This window comes from Aquila chrysaetos, chromosome Z (assembly GCF_900496995.4).
Source record: "Aquila chrysaetos chrysaetos chromosome Z, bAquChr1.4, whole genome shotgun sequence".
NCBI classification, from domain to species: Eukaryota; Metazoa; Chordata; class Aves; order Accipitriformes; family Accipitridae; genus Aquila; species Aquila chrysaetos.
The window spans coordinates 60,210,745-60,226,193 of record NC_044030.1 but is presented as its reverse complement, the minus strand read 5'-3'; the positions used below and the strand labels follow the sequence as shown (position 1 = coordinate 60,226,193).

Here is a 15,449-nt window from a genome sequence, read left to right as displayed (position 1 = left end):
TTCTCATGAACTTGTGGTAGCTTATGTTTGTGGGAGTTTGGGCTGTAGCTTGAAAGGAGCTGAGGTCTGTTTCTGTGTATAGTTTTAAAGACCTGGAAGAGCCTTAGCTGAAGAGCACTCAGTGGATTCCAGGAGCTCTTGTTCATCTTAATTTGACACCACTTTGACATGGAAAATTTGAATCTAAGAGCTTTCAGGGAGCTATTGCCACCATGGTTGGTCTTCAGTGCTTTAGTTTTTGACTTTTCACCTCCTTAAAGTGTCTCTTTAGTCTGTTGTGGGCTCTTGTCTTTAATGAGCTTGTAGCATCTCCTGTTCATGTTGCCTCAAGCCTTCAAAATTATTTATTTATTTGTGATTAACAAATAAGAAGGTGGAGGTGATAGTTTAAAGAAAAAAACCTAAAACGTGAGAAGTGTGGTATGTTTGCTACTCAAGGACTGTTTAGATTATGTGTACTCAAGGTAAAGCTTATCTAGTTTAAGGTTCTGCTTACAATAGAGGATGCTTAAAGAGTCAGGGACTTGCTAATTAAGGACATACATCCTCCTTCAGCATTGAGAGACCAGGGGTTGGCAAGAGAAACTAAGACCCTGCTGTCCTCAGATGACACGTGGCCATGAAAGGACAAAAGGAGTAGGGGTATTCTTCCCCAAATGACCACTGAAGACCACCAGAGACCCCCTGCACAGGCATAGAAGACTCTGGGATGATTGCTCAAGAGAACAACATGTCGTGCTTGCTCAACATAACGAATATGCAATAGCTAGGCGGAACATATGTATTAGATAGGCATGGTGTTTTAACTGTAGTGTATAAATATGAACTAAAAACCTCAGTAGGTGTGCTTGATTTGTGGAAATCTTCCACCTTGCATCCTGCGCAGAGTAAAGCAATGCCTCCTCTCTAAACATACTTTGTGTGTTTTGGGAGTTACTTTCTGATCAGGTAATAGTTTTGGTGACCCAGATGAGACTTCAAAACTGGATTTCTATCAATGCTTGCTACTGCCAGAGGAATTGCAAGCTGGACTCCAGTGTGTACTGGAGGATTTTTCGGGGGACTCCTCTTGCAGTTCCCTGGTGGGTGGCAAGTGATTGATTGGAACTGTGGTAGAGACACTGCTATTTTGATATTTTGAAGTGTATCTGTTTAAGGTATGAATTGTTTAAGGTATGAAATGCAGCTGCTGGTTGGAAGTATTTTATCTCTCCTGTGTTAGTATGGTGATTACTGGAGCAGGTAGGGAATTCGGTTTGGTTCGGTGTACTTGTATTTTTGGTACTATTGGTTGTTTTAAATTGTTATATTAGGTTATATTGGAGAATACTTACAAATGGGAAACTTGGCTTCCTCTGAGGAAGGGGGAATAGTTAAAGTTTCCCTGTTGGGTTGTATTTTGAAACATTGGAAAAAGTTTGTGGGGATCCTCTAACAAGGAAGTAATTAAGAGTACTGTACTCAATGGTGGCCACTGTGTAAATTAGATGATGAAGAAAAATGGCTGGAAATGGGAACTTTGAATTATAATACCATTTTACAGCTAATCTTGTTTTTTAGAAGGCAAGATAAATGGGATGAAATCCCATAGGTGGATATGTTCATTGCTTTAAGAAATGATTATGAAACAAGAAAACTGCAAATTGGCAGTATTTGATTCAAACGTGTTAATGAGTGACAATCTCAACTGATTGAGATTTCTCTTATTATACACCTTATAAGCAGAGTTGGAGGTGGGGGAAAAAGGAAAAACAAAAGGAGAAACTAAAAGATCATAAACAAAAGGCTCCTATTTCAGCAGTAGCACTTACTCAAGCACAAACATCCTCCAGGGCAAGGGGTTTCCTGAGAGGATGGGGATGTGGAAGGGAACGGGGAGGAGGGGGAAACATACTTGGCCTCCCCCTTCACCCCTATCCCTAAGGCTGATTTACTAATGATTGGTACAGAGGATTCTGACTGATGGCGACCGGGGCTGAGCCCCAGCCAAGCCCCTGGTTTCCATAAAGCTGCGGAATGAAATTGTTAAATTTTTTGTAGATACAGGGGCAGCTTATTCTGTGTTAAATAGCTCTAAAGGACCTATGAGTAAGACCTATGTTGGTGGTTAGTGCCACAGGAAAGCAGGAGGTTAGGCCCTTTCTCCAACCTATGATGTGTGAAATTGGAAATAAAACATTGATGTATGAATTTTTATATATGCCAGATTGTCCATTACCTCTTATGGGATGGGATTTACTAAATAAATTGGGAGCACAGGTAACTTTCGGGAGAAAAAAAAAAAAAAACCAAACCAAAATGCAAGTGCATATTCCTCAGAGTAATGCCTGGGGAGCGCAAGTTTACATGTTATAGGAGTCAATGGGAATCAAGGACATGAAGAATGAACAAGTTGAAATCCCCTCCAAAATTATGGATGCGGTGGTCCCCTTTGTATGGGCAACAGAGAGGCTTGGAAGAGCTAAATCAGCTGAACTGGTGAAAGTGGAATTAAAAGAGGGAGCAAAGCCATTCTGGACCTAAAAGGCCTTTTTCGGTATTCCTCTGGAAGAACAGAGTCAAAACCTGTTTACATTTGAGTGGGAAAGTCCTACAACTGGGATGCAAGATGCAGCTATATTGGACAGTACTTCCCAAGGATTTAAGAATAGCCCCACCATTTTTGGTAATGTACTAGTGAAGGAATTGGAACAATGGCAAGGTAAGAACTGGGTAATTACCTTGTTACAATATGTGGATGACATCCTGTTGGGGACAAATACCACTGAGGAGTGTAAAGCAGCAACTGTTAGTTTATTGAACTTTTTAGGGCTGGCTAGATAGTGAGTGTCTCAAAGGTGCAGATTGCACAGAAAAATGTGACCTACCTTGGTCTTGAAGTTTCTCAAGGAGAAAGAAGACTGGGGATTGAGGGGTGGGAAGTGATTTGTCAGATTGCCCCACCCAAATAAAAAACAGAGTTAAGAGGATTTCATGGAATAGCTGGGTGGTGTCGCCTTTGGATATCTAACTTTGGATTGATGGCTAAAGCTTTGTATGAGGTTATTAAAGGACCAGGAGGAGTGTTGGAATGGAGTCTGGAATGTTGAAAAAGGTTTGATGATATAAAGGTTGCTCTTTTGAGGGCCTCTGCACTAGGCCTCCCCATTTTGACAAAGCCTTTTGAGCCTTAACAGGGACATCAAGTGATGGGAGTGCTTTTGCAGACTTTAGGGGTCTGGAAAAGACTGGTAGCTTACTTCCTGAAACAACTGGATAGCATAAGCTCTGGATGGCCAGGATGCCTGAGGGTGGTAGCTGCAGCAGTGATATTAATACAGGAGGCTTGAAAGTTAACAATGGGACAGAGAATTACTGTTTATGTGCCACATGCAGTTATAGCTGTTTTGGAACAAAAAGGACATGATTGGCTGTCTCTGAGCAGAATAGTATTGTATCATGCAATATTGCTTGAACAAGAGGATGTGGTAATGAAAATATCTAATACTTTAAATCCAGTGTCATTGTTGCCCTCTCGAGAAGAAGGATTAACACATGATTGTTTACAGACCATATTCTAGCTGTCCAGATTTAAAGGACTCCCCTCTATGACATCCTGATTGGGAGCTATTCACTGATGGAAGTAGTTTTGTAAATAAAGGGGAACAGAAGGCTGGGTATGCTGTTGTGACTTTGGAGAAGCAAGTGGAACCATTGCCTGACCTATAATGAAAGAGCTAATGGAAAGGATGCATAAAAGTGCACACATGGGAGTTGAAGCTTTGCTTGAGGCAACCAGATTATATGCTGTGGGAATTAATATGTTGTTAGTAGCTAAAAGGATTGTACAGAAATGTGAAATTTGTTTAAAGAATAAACCTAAAATTCAGAAAAGGCTCCCCTAGAAGAGGTAAGAAAATTAGCCACCTGGAGACTACTGGCAAATCAATTTTTTTGAACTACCTAATTGTAAGGGTGTCATGACCTGGGCTGGACAGACCAGGGACTTGTGCTGAATTCAGGATTCCCTTGGGCTAAATTAAGGTGAAATGACACCAAATGATCAGTTAAACATTTTATTCATGGCAGAAGCAAAGTGAACTTGAGAGGCATAACAATAGGTGGTGGGGTTTCTCACAACAGGAACTGGCATGGAACTACCTCAGTAAGCTGTATAACCTGTGTTAACCATATACATCAATTCCGGGAATAAAGAGATCCCTCCCATTGAGTCATGAGGTTCAGAGCAGACCCCCTTGCTTTCTAGACTCTTTCTTAGAGAGGAGCCTAGGCGTGGCTGGATCCACTCTTAGTCCCAGACTTGGCCAGTGGTTTTGTGTCTTAAAGGGATGAGGTGTAGGGATTATGAGAAGGAGAGAGAGAGACACAGAGGAAAAGAGAAAAAGATTTCACCAGTCCTGGGTCCAGTGTTGGTCTAAAGGTCCAGTTCTGGTGGGCATGCGCACCTGGGGCTTCAGTTCTTGTCCTTTTATCAACCTTGCCCCTCCTTCAGGCAGGCACTTGAACTCATTAGGCTAATTAGGTGTCATATGTGATTTGTGCTTTCAGAACCTTTGAGGAAATGGGTTGGTGGGCTTGGGTGTTGTTTGGGGAGTAACTTCTCCTTTCCAGTAGACATTTTGACCATTGTTTGATATTTGGCCATGCATAGTGAGCTGCCCTGCTCAGCATATCAGAACACAGAGCTCTGTACCCTGTGGCATGCCCTCCCCATCCTGTTGTATGTCCTGTGCTGATCGGCTTCTTTTCACCTGTGGTTCCTTGCTAGGCAGGGTTCATTGTTATGCAGATTTTGTTGTTATGCAGAACTTGCCCCACCACAATGTTTGAGACATTAACTCTTTCAGTCTCTCACAAAGGTATATAAATATCTAGTGGTGATTGTGGATACTTTCTCAGGATGGCCCAAAGCTTTTCTGTGTGGCACCAACAAGGCAAGGGAAGTAGTAAAGGTTTTATTGAAAGAAATCATTCTGAGTTTCAGGGTACTGGGAGGGTTCTCAGATCAAGGACCATACTTTGTAGCAGAAATAGTCCAAGGGGAATCCAAATTTTTACAAATCGAATGGGACTTGCATACCTCATGGAGGCCACAGTCTAGTGGGAAAGTAGAAAGAATGAACCAAACAACTAAGAGATCATTCAATAAAATTTGTCAGGAAACTCAGTTGAAATGGCTGGAAGCTCTCCCTTTAACATTACTGAGAGTGAGAATTACACCAAGATCTAAGGAAAAGGTTAGCCTTTTTGAGATATTATATGGGAAACCTTATCAAAGCATGAATCATGAGCTAGGATCTACAGAATTAATAGGGAAACAATATGTTAAAGAGTATGTGATTGCTCTAGGGAAGGTTCTGTCTTCTCTTAACAGGTACCTGCAGTTAAGGACACCTCTGGGCCTGGATACTGCAGTTCATGAATTTCAGCCAGGAGATTAGGTTTATTTAAAAACTTGGAACAACGAACCTCTAAAGGAACATTCGAAAGGACCCTTTCAAAATCTCCTAACTACATATACCTCAGCCAAACTTAACAGAGTGGGACCCTGGATCCATTATCAAGAAGGGCCTCCCTCCAGGTAAGTGGATTGTGGAAAAACAGGAAGAGAATTCTCTATCTAAAATTTAAAAGGGTTAATTCATAAATTGTACTCAGGAGTAGGGCCCAGTATGTTTTTTACTATTGTGATAATCTGTTCATGATTTTGATAGGAATATGGAATCCAAAATTTTAATTATCATTATTTTAATGATACTAACAAAAATTAAGGGATCGGAAGATAATTTAGTTTTGAAATTGATTCAGCAGTTTGGCAAATTACGAAACACTACGAGTATTACTACTCGTATACCAATTCCACATTCCAGCAAAAATCCAGTAGAATGGGGAATTATTGCATTGAAAGAGCCACCACTGGTAAACTTAAGCAAAAGCTTAAAAGCAAGTGTGACTTGCTACCTCATACAGGACAAGACATATATTCCAGGTAGCGATTATGAGACAGGTTTATCTTTCTATTATACTTAAACTGGAGGACCTGGAACAGGAGAGTTTGATCTACTCCAAAGGTTAACTGTCCTACACCCAGGGATCCAACAAATTGGAGAAGCTGCATGGAAGATAAACAGCCTGAGATGTGGTCAAAAGATAGGTATGAACCTTAATCCATGGTGTTTTGAATGGACAGAACAATTTATAAATACTAGCAATCAGTGTGACGAGATTATCATGAATCCCAAGGATGAAGTATATGCCCCTGAATGGAATTCTACTCAAGTGTTCAACTGCTCTCATATGGGAATTTTGAAGAACATAACAGGGGTGGAAAAAGCATTGCGAATTGGATGTCAATGTTGAAATTTAATTGTAGAGAAACAAGATTAGTCCCAAGACAAGTCCAATGTCACACAAAAACCATTTCACACTGTGTGGGTTTTAAGTGATGGGACTTGGACAATAGACTTCATCTTGATATCCCAGATCATCAAATTACCCTAGGGCTGTTAACGTTATGCCCATTGTGGAGAAAGAATCCTCTGACTCCTCAACTATGGGGAAGAGTTAAAAGAGTCAAATGTAGACCCATGGCATGGCCCCTCAACAGCCACAAAAGTAGGATGGGCCATGGAAGCAATTTTAACCCCCAGAATAATAGCTTTTGAAAACTGAGTATTATTCACTAACCTCACTTGGCAAATGAACAGTTTAGCAAATGCAACAGAAAAAGGATTGCTTATAGTAAATAAACAGATACAAGCAAATAGTGAGATGAACTTATGAAATTGCTTAGCTCTAGATTTGTTGTTGGCCAAAGAAAAGGGACTATGCGGATATCTCAAATTGGATAAGGAACGTTGTTGTGTCCACATTCCCAATGTGACTGAAGATCTTAATAAACAAATTGACCAAATCAGGGAGGTGACAAAGGAATTGCAAGAAAGTGCTGAAAACAATTGGATAAACAAAATTCTACAAAGCATAGGTGGATGGTCCCTTACAGGATGTTTGATCCAGAGTGTGATTATTATAATAGTAGTGATAGTAATCATTGCAATGCTAATTAGATGCATGAAACAAGCAGCTGTGTGGACTCTGCTTGTCCGGAATATAGTGATGATTAAGGATCTTGGAAGTCTCAAATAAAATATTTAAAACTTCCAAAGGGGGGCAATTGTTGCCTCAAGCCTTCAAAAGACTGATTAACAAATAAGAAGGTGGAGGTGATAGTTTAAAGAAAAAAACCTAAAACGTGAGAAGTGTGGTATGTTTGCTACTCAAGGACTGTTTAGATTATGTGTACTCAAGGTAAAGCTTATCTAGTTTAAGGTTCTGCTTACAATAGAGGATGCTTAAAGAGTCAGGGACTTGCTAATTAAGGACATACATCCTCCTTCAGCATTGAGAGACCAGGGGTTGGCAAGAGAAACTAAGACCCTGCTGTCCTCAGATGACACGTGGCCATGAAAGGACAAAAGGAGTAGGGGTATTCTTCCCCAAATGACCACTGAAGACTACCAGAGACCCCCTGCACAGGCATAGAAGACTCTGGGATGATTGCTCAAGAGAACAACATGTCGTGCTTGCTCAACATAACGAATATGCAATAGCTAGGCGGAACATATGTATTAGATAGGCATGGTGTTTTAACTGTAGTGTATAAATATGAACTAAAAACCTCAGTAGGTGTGCTTGATTTGTGGAAATCTTCCACCTTGCATCCTGCGCAGAGTAAAGCAATGCCTCCTCTTTAAACATACTTTGTGTGTTTCGGGAGTTACTTTCTGATTAGGTGACATTCACAGTGGAAATGCTTTTGGAGAAAAGCAGTTGGTAAGCGCACTAACTGCAGTTGAGGGAAGTTCTGAACAATGCTTTGGTTTCTTTAGAGATGGATTTAAATGCAAAGTCTCCAAAATAAGTTAATTTATCTTTCTTGTTGTTATCTTTCAGGGTGTTTACTTTTTATTTGACTGGTCAATTGTTGGTTAATCTGTAGCCTCAAATACTTCAGCTGTGAGGGAGATAACTGAGCCTTGCCACCTCAAGGCAGCATGTGGTATATTGTATGTGTGCTGCAAACAGGGAGCTTGTATGTTAGAAATCTTCCATGTTTGGGTCTAGGGCGATCTGTGGGCTAAACCCATCCTTTTCTGCTTATAAATAGAGATTGGTTTTATGTATTGTTTTACAGACTGGGCGTTAGTAGGCACCATCCTAATTAAATGCCTGCAGCATTTCTGCTTTCTGTCTTGGATATAGAGGGCTCTAGAGAGCAGCGGGAGGGTGTTCAACAGTCTTAGTTACCTGTTTAGTTGGAATATGTGATAAACTGTGCATTGTATCTCTCAGATTACCTACAGTAATAATGTTGCTTATTTCTCAAGAGGATGTCATTCCCTGTGGATATGTTGAAGACCTGCAGTCATCAGGACTTGGAGAGCTCAGCAGAGGTCTACATGTCTGGCCTTCGGTATAAGAATCCAGACTGTCCTGAATTCTTGTCTCTGCCAGACCACCGCAAAGTAAGAACCAACAAATACCTTAGTCCCAGTTTTCTTGATATACTTGTAGATTTAAGATTTAAAATATCCAGTCCATAACTATTGAATTACATAATTATTTTAGCAAAGCTTTTGTACTTTCCAAATTCTTGTTTGTGTCTTAAACTCTACCTTTTTTAATTCTGTAATTGGGTTTAAATCTGTGCATCAGTGACTATTTCCTGCTTCTAGGCAATGGATCTGTATGCATTAAGTAATTTTTTAAAAACTTTAAAATTTCAACTGGTGAGTCAAACTCTTTCCTAAAAAGCACTAACTCTTGCAGTCACAAAAATCTATCATCGTAACTATGGGGTTCATGATTTATTGAAGCGAACTGGCTCTTTTTGTGTGTCAGTCCTTCAGTGTTCTTGGTTGGGTTCAATTCTTGATCAGCAAGTTTCACTAATTTCAAAGGTGATTCTTTTCTTTCTATCTGAAATACTCTCTGCTGTTGTTGGGAGTTCTAGTAGAGGCTGGCTGTGACACTTCGTGTTTTAAACACTTGTCCCTGGTGTGATAAGTTGGTCAATGTTGGTTCTACCTCTAGATGAATATTTCTATTAGAACTAGTACCAATAAAAGCAATGGTGTATAAATTTAATGTTAAATAAGTGAGCTGAGAGGATTCTGTGTGGGAACACAAGGTCAATGCTGCAGATTCCTTGGCAGAAGCAGAGTCTTGAGTACTTTCCTGCATTTCTGCAGGTGCTGTATGCCTAAATATTTGTTTGTATTAACATCCTCGTTTATGGCATAGCATATCGTAATCTTCTTAAATTGGGTAAGCAAGTCTATTTACCACATCATTAATGTCTGTCTAGTTTTTATGTGTTAATTAAATATTGAAAACATGTGATTTTAAATATCAAAATGCATTTCCAGAAAGGTAGTCAACTCTTGAAAGGTGGATTGATTTGACCCTTCTCATGTTGCTCCTGAGGGGAAATCAAGCAGACAAGTTTGGAATTTCTAAGCCATATGCAATTTAAGGGAATAAACCCTTCTGAATGCAGCCTTCCCACCTTAGTGCATTAGGGCTCTTGTTAACAAACAGCAATTTCACTGTGGCAGTTTGTTTCTGTGCTTGACTGCCTGCCTTGTTGTTCTGTTGGCTTTGACAGCTTGCACAGCTGGAGCAGTTCAAGTGAACATACTGCTGGCTCTGTGCACACCTTACTTCAGTCGTGCACATAAATGCAAACTGCTGACAGCAGAGAGCTGTAACAGTATAAATCACTGTAGCTATATCTGCCAGAGCTTGAGAGTCAGAGCTCTTTATACCGTAGTGTCTTTAGAAAGAAATGTCTAAAGTAAGGGCTGGGGTCTGATGCTTGTCCTTTACAGTTAACTGTTAAGCACTCGGTTTTCAACATTCACCTTGCTTATCCTTCTATATATATTTTACTAATGTTGTTTTAGCAAGAGTCTATTGAAGTACTGTGCACTCTTGTTTCAGATTCCTATTAGCTTGTCAACTGTGGGCTTCGTTCCTCTTTATGGTCAAGAGCAGACACACAAAGTTCTTGCTTTGTTTGCACCAGGGGACTCGCTCACAGGTTTCATTTTAAGATTTTAATCTTTGTGTTGCTGTTTCTTTTTCTGTGACAAATACATGCAACCAGGCCCTTGCTCATTCCATGCTAGTGTACCTTGTAACTTTGCCACTTTTGCATTTGTTGTTCACTGTGTTCTTGTTTCCATACTATTATTTTTGTTGTGGATTTATACACACAAGTGATAGAACTCTGCATGCTAGTCAGAGTAGAACCGGACCCATTGAATTCAGAAGGTACATAGCAAAATAACATAGTGCTTGTCTGAATCCAAGTACAACGTGTATCTCTTGATCTCTTTATGTACACCTCACCTCTCCAAAAGGAATTTATTGGGCATTCACAGAATCCATTAATTTGCCCATGAATTTAGATGCTTTTTATTAGTGGTGATTGATCAGCATCAAGTTTAAATTCGTCTTTAGCTTTAGGTCCTAACATAGGTCTGGCTAAGGTGACATCTCACTGGTTTGGGGTTTTTTTTTCTCCCTTTCTTCCTTCCCTTCCAGTCCTCCATGTTTCCTTCTCTTTCTGTTTAATGCCATGTATATGATTGCCAAGTTTGCCACAAATGCCCATAGATCAAACTCTTCTTGATTGCTAATCATATGGCCATCAGCCTTTTTACATTCATCTGACTCCCTAAAACTTGCCCAGTTTCAATATCAATATCCATTAGCAACCCAAAACTAAAATACATGTATGAATGAGACTCTTCTTGGCAGGCCCAGTTTTTAGTGGAAGGAGGTGCTAGAGCACAGTGATGAAGGATAGTGCTTATGTCTGAAAAACAGTTTCTGTGTGTCATACTGCACAAAATCTGTGTTTGGTTTTATTGTCCTCAGCTTCAGACAAGTTTTGGACTGGGGAGCATCACGTATGGGAGGGTGTATAGCACCACATTTGTTGTGCTAGTGTAGGAAGAGCTGCATTAATACATTGCCAACTAGAAGATGCTTAACTTGGTTACTACAGTGTTATTCCTAACTATTTAGCAGCTTTAATGAATATGTTTGGTTTGGAATGGTAAGAATCACTAACTTTTTATTTCCCCTTGTTTCTTTCAAGCTGTAGCCCTGTATCTTGCTGACCAGTGGTGGTCAATTGATGACATTGTGAGAACATCTGTCACGGCTAGACAGGGGCTTCATCAGGTAAATTACTCCAACATTCGCCTAGCAATTATTCTTATCCTTCAAGATAATGGAAAGTAATGGCAAATAGCTAGTGTGTGAGATGTTACATGTTTTCATTTCATTCAGAAATCAGTTGGCTGTTTCATGTCAAAAGCAAGGTCAATGAGAATAGAAGAATACGTATTAGGTGGAAGGGAACTTCTTTGTCAAGATAGTGTCTATGCAAGAGTGACTCTCGTACAGTAGCTTCATATGTAAGCTATTTAGATGTTAACGATGTTAAGACTTTATTCTTTAGAACATCATATGTCTGGTTATATTGAAACATCTTAGTAGAGTGGTGCGTTGTACCATAGCAGTACTTGTTGGTCTTATCAGGAGACTAGTAAGCTAAAAATATTGTCAGGAACCTGTTTGGTAGAGGTGAGTTGGAGCTAGTGGCTTGCAGTGGCAGTACATCGGTTTGGGAAAGTAAGTTGCCTGGTATCTGCTTTGTTATGCATGATTGATCTTTGTTACCATTAGTGACACCTATGTAGCATGGAGTTTTGGGTTTTTTTCCAAAACTGGAAATCTGTATTTTTCCAGGGGTGCAATTTGTATCTGCTCATGGAATCTGGGCACTTGTCTTTGATTTTTGTATTTTTTTTTAATTTACTCTAGAGAACCTGGTGTCTAGCCTTGTTTTCCATGTGCTTCTTAATGATAGTATGGTGATTAAATCAGGAAAGCTGAATCTTTTACAGGTAGAGTAGCTGAGGCTCTGGGCATTCGTACTTCACAGTGGGTAGGGTAGTGGTGAATTTAAATTTCATATGTAAAAGGAGCCCTGCTGGACGGAAAAAAGGGTATTGAGTTCCTTGTTTCATGCCACAAAAACTGGTAACTAGTTCTTCCACTGCATCATGTCCTGTTGTCTGCCACTCTATCAGCAGTGATTGAGTGTGCCAAGTCCTGCTACCCTGTGAGGCTCCTCATTTCTCCTCTGTAGGTCTCCGTTACCTGCGAGCCTGGGAAGTCTGAGGCTGGTGTACTCCTATGGTGTTTTGTGAATGTTTCTTAAATCCAAAAATAGTTTAGAGTTAAAATCAAAAAATTCCCCTCACTGCCCCACTCCCAGCACTTCTCTCAGCTTCTACCTATCGGATTAGGAGTGACATTGAAGTTGTGAAATATCCTCTGTCTATGGTAGTGCTTTATACTTAACCTGTTGCTATGGCTTCTGAGCATCTCCTTGCCCTCAAACAAACCCCAGAGCTTCATCCTGCCTTAGCGCTTACAGCTTCTCTTGACTCTGTCTGCAGCTGTGTTAACTGGCAACTTTGAAAAATAAGGTCCCTGATGTGTATCAACTAATCTGACCACTCTTCTAAAATATTCTTCTCTGTCTCCTTAGGTGAAGTCTGTTGGAGAGAGGATTGTTCTCTATGTTCTGAATCGAATTATCTATCGGAAGCAAGAAATGGAAAGAAATGAGATCCCATTTCTCTGTCATGGTAGCAATGACTATGCTAAGATTATGTGGAAAAAAGGAGAGGCTATTGGGTTCTATTCTGTTAAACCTACAGGTAAAACATCTGAGTATTGTGGGATTTGAGGGGATCAGGAGGGGAGATAGGGAGCTTATTTCAAGAATATTGTATTTAGTAGACTTTACAAACCTTGTAGGCCTAGTGAGTTGGTGTTTTCCTGAAATCACAAGAGGTCAGATTGCTGTTAAAACTTCTAGCTTTTAAATGCTTATGTGCTTTAGCAATCTAAAAGTTCTTAGATTTTTTCATATTCCGCAAAATGTATTTAAAACTGTAGAAATGAGGTATACCAAAAAATTTTTTTCCTTTTTTTCTGTGGAACAATTGTTTATGGTTGGACTGGGCTGTGCTTGGTTTTTTGGTTTTTGTTTTGGTTTTCTTTTGTTTTTTTGACCTAGTTCCAGAATGCAGAGATCCTGTTTATCTGAAATGATTGTAGAATCAGATGTCATTATCACTTAAACATTTTATAGCATAACAGTATAGAAACTTTGCTCACAGGCATAAGATTCAGCTACACCTGGTGATAACAAAAAGAGATTCCCTTTTCTTCCACACATGCGTTCCCTCAGATTACAATTAAGCTGGCAGGTTTGTTATTAATATTACAGACTTCCTGTTGTTTTTCTGTTTTTCTAAAACTTTATCTCCCTTCATTTATTTAGGAATTTATTCTGGTTTTCTTTATTTTGCTGAATAAAATTTAGTGTTTGGGTAGGCTGTTTTGCACATTGATAGGACTTTGTAGAATATCAATATTTGGATTGAGGGGAAACAGTCTGGCATTTGTTTCATCTCTAGAGGGGGTTAACTAATTTAGGATTAATGATGGTACTGGAGGCTTGCTGGAGAATTGCCCCATCTAACATACATACATATATATATATATATATATATATATATATATGCCTTTGCAAACTATTAAAATAGTAAACTGTCTGGGTCACTGACCTATTCTGGTCTGGCAATCAAGATAGGAAAGCAACCAGCTAATTTGTTCTGATTGTCTTTGTTATCTTTTTCTGTGTGTTGTTGGTTGTTTTTTTTTTAAGAAATTATGCATTGCGTAACCTGTATAAATCTCAGTATTATTTTTAATGTAATAATTGCTATAGCATGGTGGTCACAAAGTAGTATTGCAGTGGTTTTTGTTGTGGCCTTTTAAAGCTGGAAATTGGAGTAGTGATTCTGTTTTTAGTCTAGAATATGGGGACACTTCTTCATGCGGCAGTGAGGTTTTGCTATGTTCCTACTCACTTCTCATGATGCCTTCTCATTTACTTGTCCTGAGTTAGCAAACACTGAAGGCTAATCTTTCTAGGCATTATCAATACTTCACCCATGTTTGATTGTGTGCTGTATTCTCCAAATGAGTAGTCTACGTGAAGAAAGGCAGCTCTGGAAACAGACGGTTAGGAAAGAATAGAGGAGCTTGACTGGTATCCCGAAGGGTACTCAAGTAATGTAACCTCTCTGCCCATGTTTTCCTTGCTTGACAAATGAAGATAAGTATGTTCATTGGTCTCAGAAGTACAAGGTTGCAAAGACTATGTTGTATAGACAACTGTATGCTTCTCCTTGGTCTTGTTAGAGAAAAGGGCAAGATTTTGGCATAGTTCACACTGACTCCAAAATGAGGGTGTGAAAATGGATTGGATAATTGATGGGCTAGCTTAATGCCATTATATGGCATCCCCTTTTCACCACTGAGTCCATATCTACCCTTTGAATCCTCTGATACTGAAGTACCTATGTGTTGTGACAGTCTGTTTCATCTTTGTTTAATTATGGATAATGTGGTGTTTATGGGAGAATTACAATGTAAAGTGTCCTAGGATTTCTTGTGGTTTCATTTAAAAAAATTGGAATTATTGTTTCAGTCTTTAAACAAGAGCTGAATTACAGTCTTCGTATTTGTCCTGAGGAGTGATATAATGTACCTAAAAGTGCAACTCAAGAATTTTATTGTGTCCTTTTTCCTCCTCGCTCTTTCAGCTTCATTTTTCGTATAGTTTTCCGATGGAATTGTATAGTGAGATTTCAAAGTGAGCCTTTCCTATCTATCTCTGCTATTCTTTTCTGGTACTACAGACTTTTTCTAACATATTAATCTATTGATAAATCTTGGCAATGTTATGAAGCTTGCCCAAAGAGCCAATAAATGGCTGGTAGTAATTGTTTATTTTTAATGAATGTTCTAAATTATTTTTATAATTTTTAATATAATTTTATATAACTTACAATTATATAGTTTGGTATAATATCATAAATTATAAAAGTCTTTGTTTGAATATGCTAAAATCCATGCTGCATCATGTCAGTGCTGAAGTACTGATGGATATTTTTTCTCCTATTATTCCAGGAAGTGTTTGTAACTCTTACCATGGTCAGAGTTACCAGCTGCCAGTGCTAGACACAATGTTTGTAAGAAAGAAACATCGTGGGAGAGACTCTGGGCTAATCATGTTGGAAGACTTTGTGCATTCCTTTTCTGCGGACTCTCTTGGCCTACGATACCCGCTGTCATCCTTCATGTACACAGGCAAGCTCTTTTCTGATCTTCTTTTTGCTTTCTTTACATCTTCAAATGAGTGCTGTCGTTCAAGCTCCATGTTTCTGGCTGCATCCTCAGTTTCCGTATTAATGTTCTGCTCTTCAGTAAAGGCTAAAAATTGTGATCTG

General features: G+C 39.3%; 1 protein-coding gene across 10 annotated transcripts in view; it reads left to right on the top strand.

The window, feature by feature from the left end:
• Nucleotides 1-15,449, top strand: part of FAM169A (family with sequence similarity 169 member A) — a 43,701-nt gene that overhangs the window by 15,053 nt on the left and 13,199 nt on the right. For 6 of the 10 annotated variants that reach the window (XM_030004136.2, XM_030004137.2, XM_030004134.2 and 3 more), the window contains exons 2-7: nucleotides 5,375-5,581; nucleotides 8,388-8,525; nucleotides 10,003-10,102; nucleotides 11,168-11,253; nucleotides 12,632-12,803; nucleotides 15,130-15,309. In XM_030004136.2, the coding sequence (XP_029859996.1) occupies nucleotides 8,391-8,525; nucleotides 10,003-10,102; nucleotides 11,168-11,253; nucleotides 12,632-12,803; nucleotides 15,130-15,309 (673 nt within the window). In that variant the 5' untranslated portion in view covers nucleotides 5,375-5,581; nucleotides 8,388-8,390. Of the gene's footprint in view, nucleotides 1-5,374; nucleotides 5,582-6,037; nucleotides 6,155-8,367; nucleotides 8,526-10,002; nucleotides 10,103-11,167; nucleotides 11,254-12,631; nucleotides 12,804-15,129; nucleotides 15,310-15,449 lie in introns of those variants that run through there. The other 4 variants (XM_030004132.2, XM_030004131.2, XM_030004133.2 and 1 more) reach the window with 4 other exon arrangements.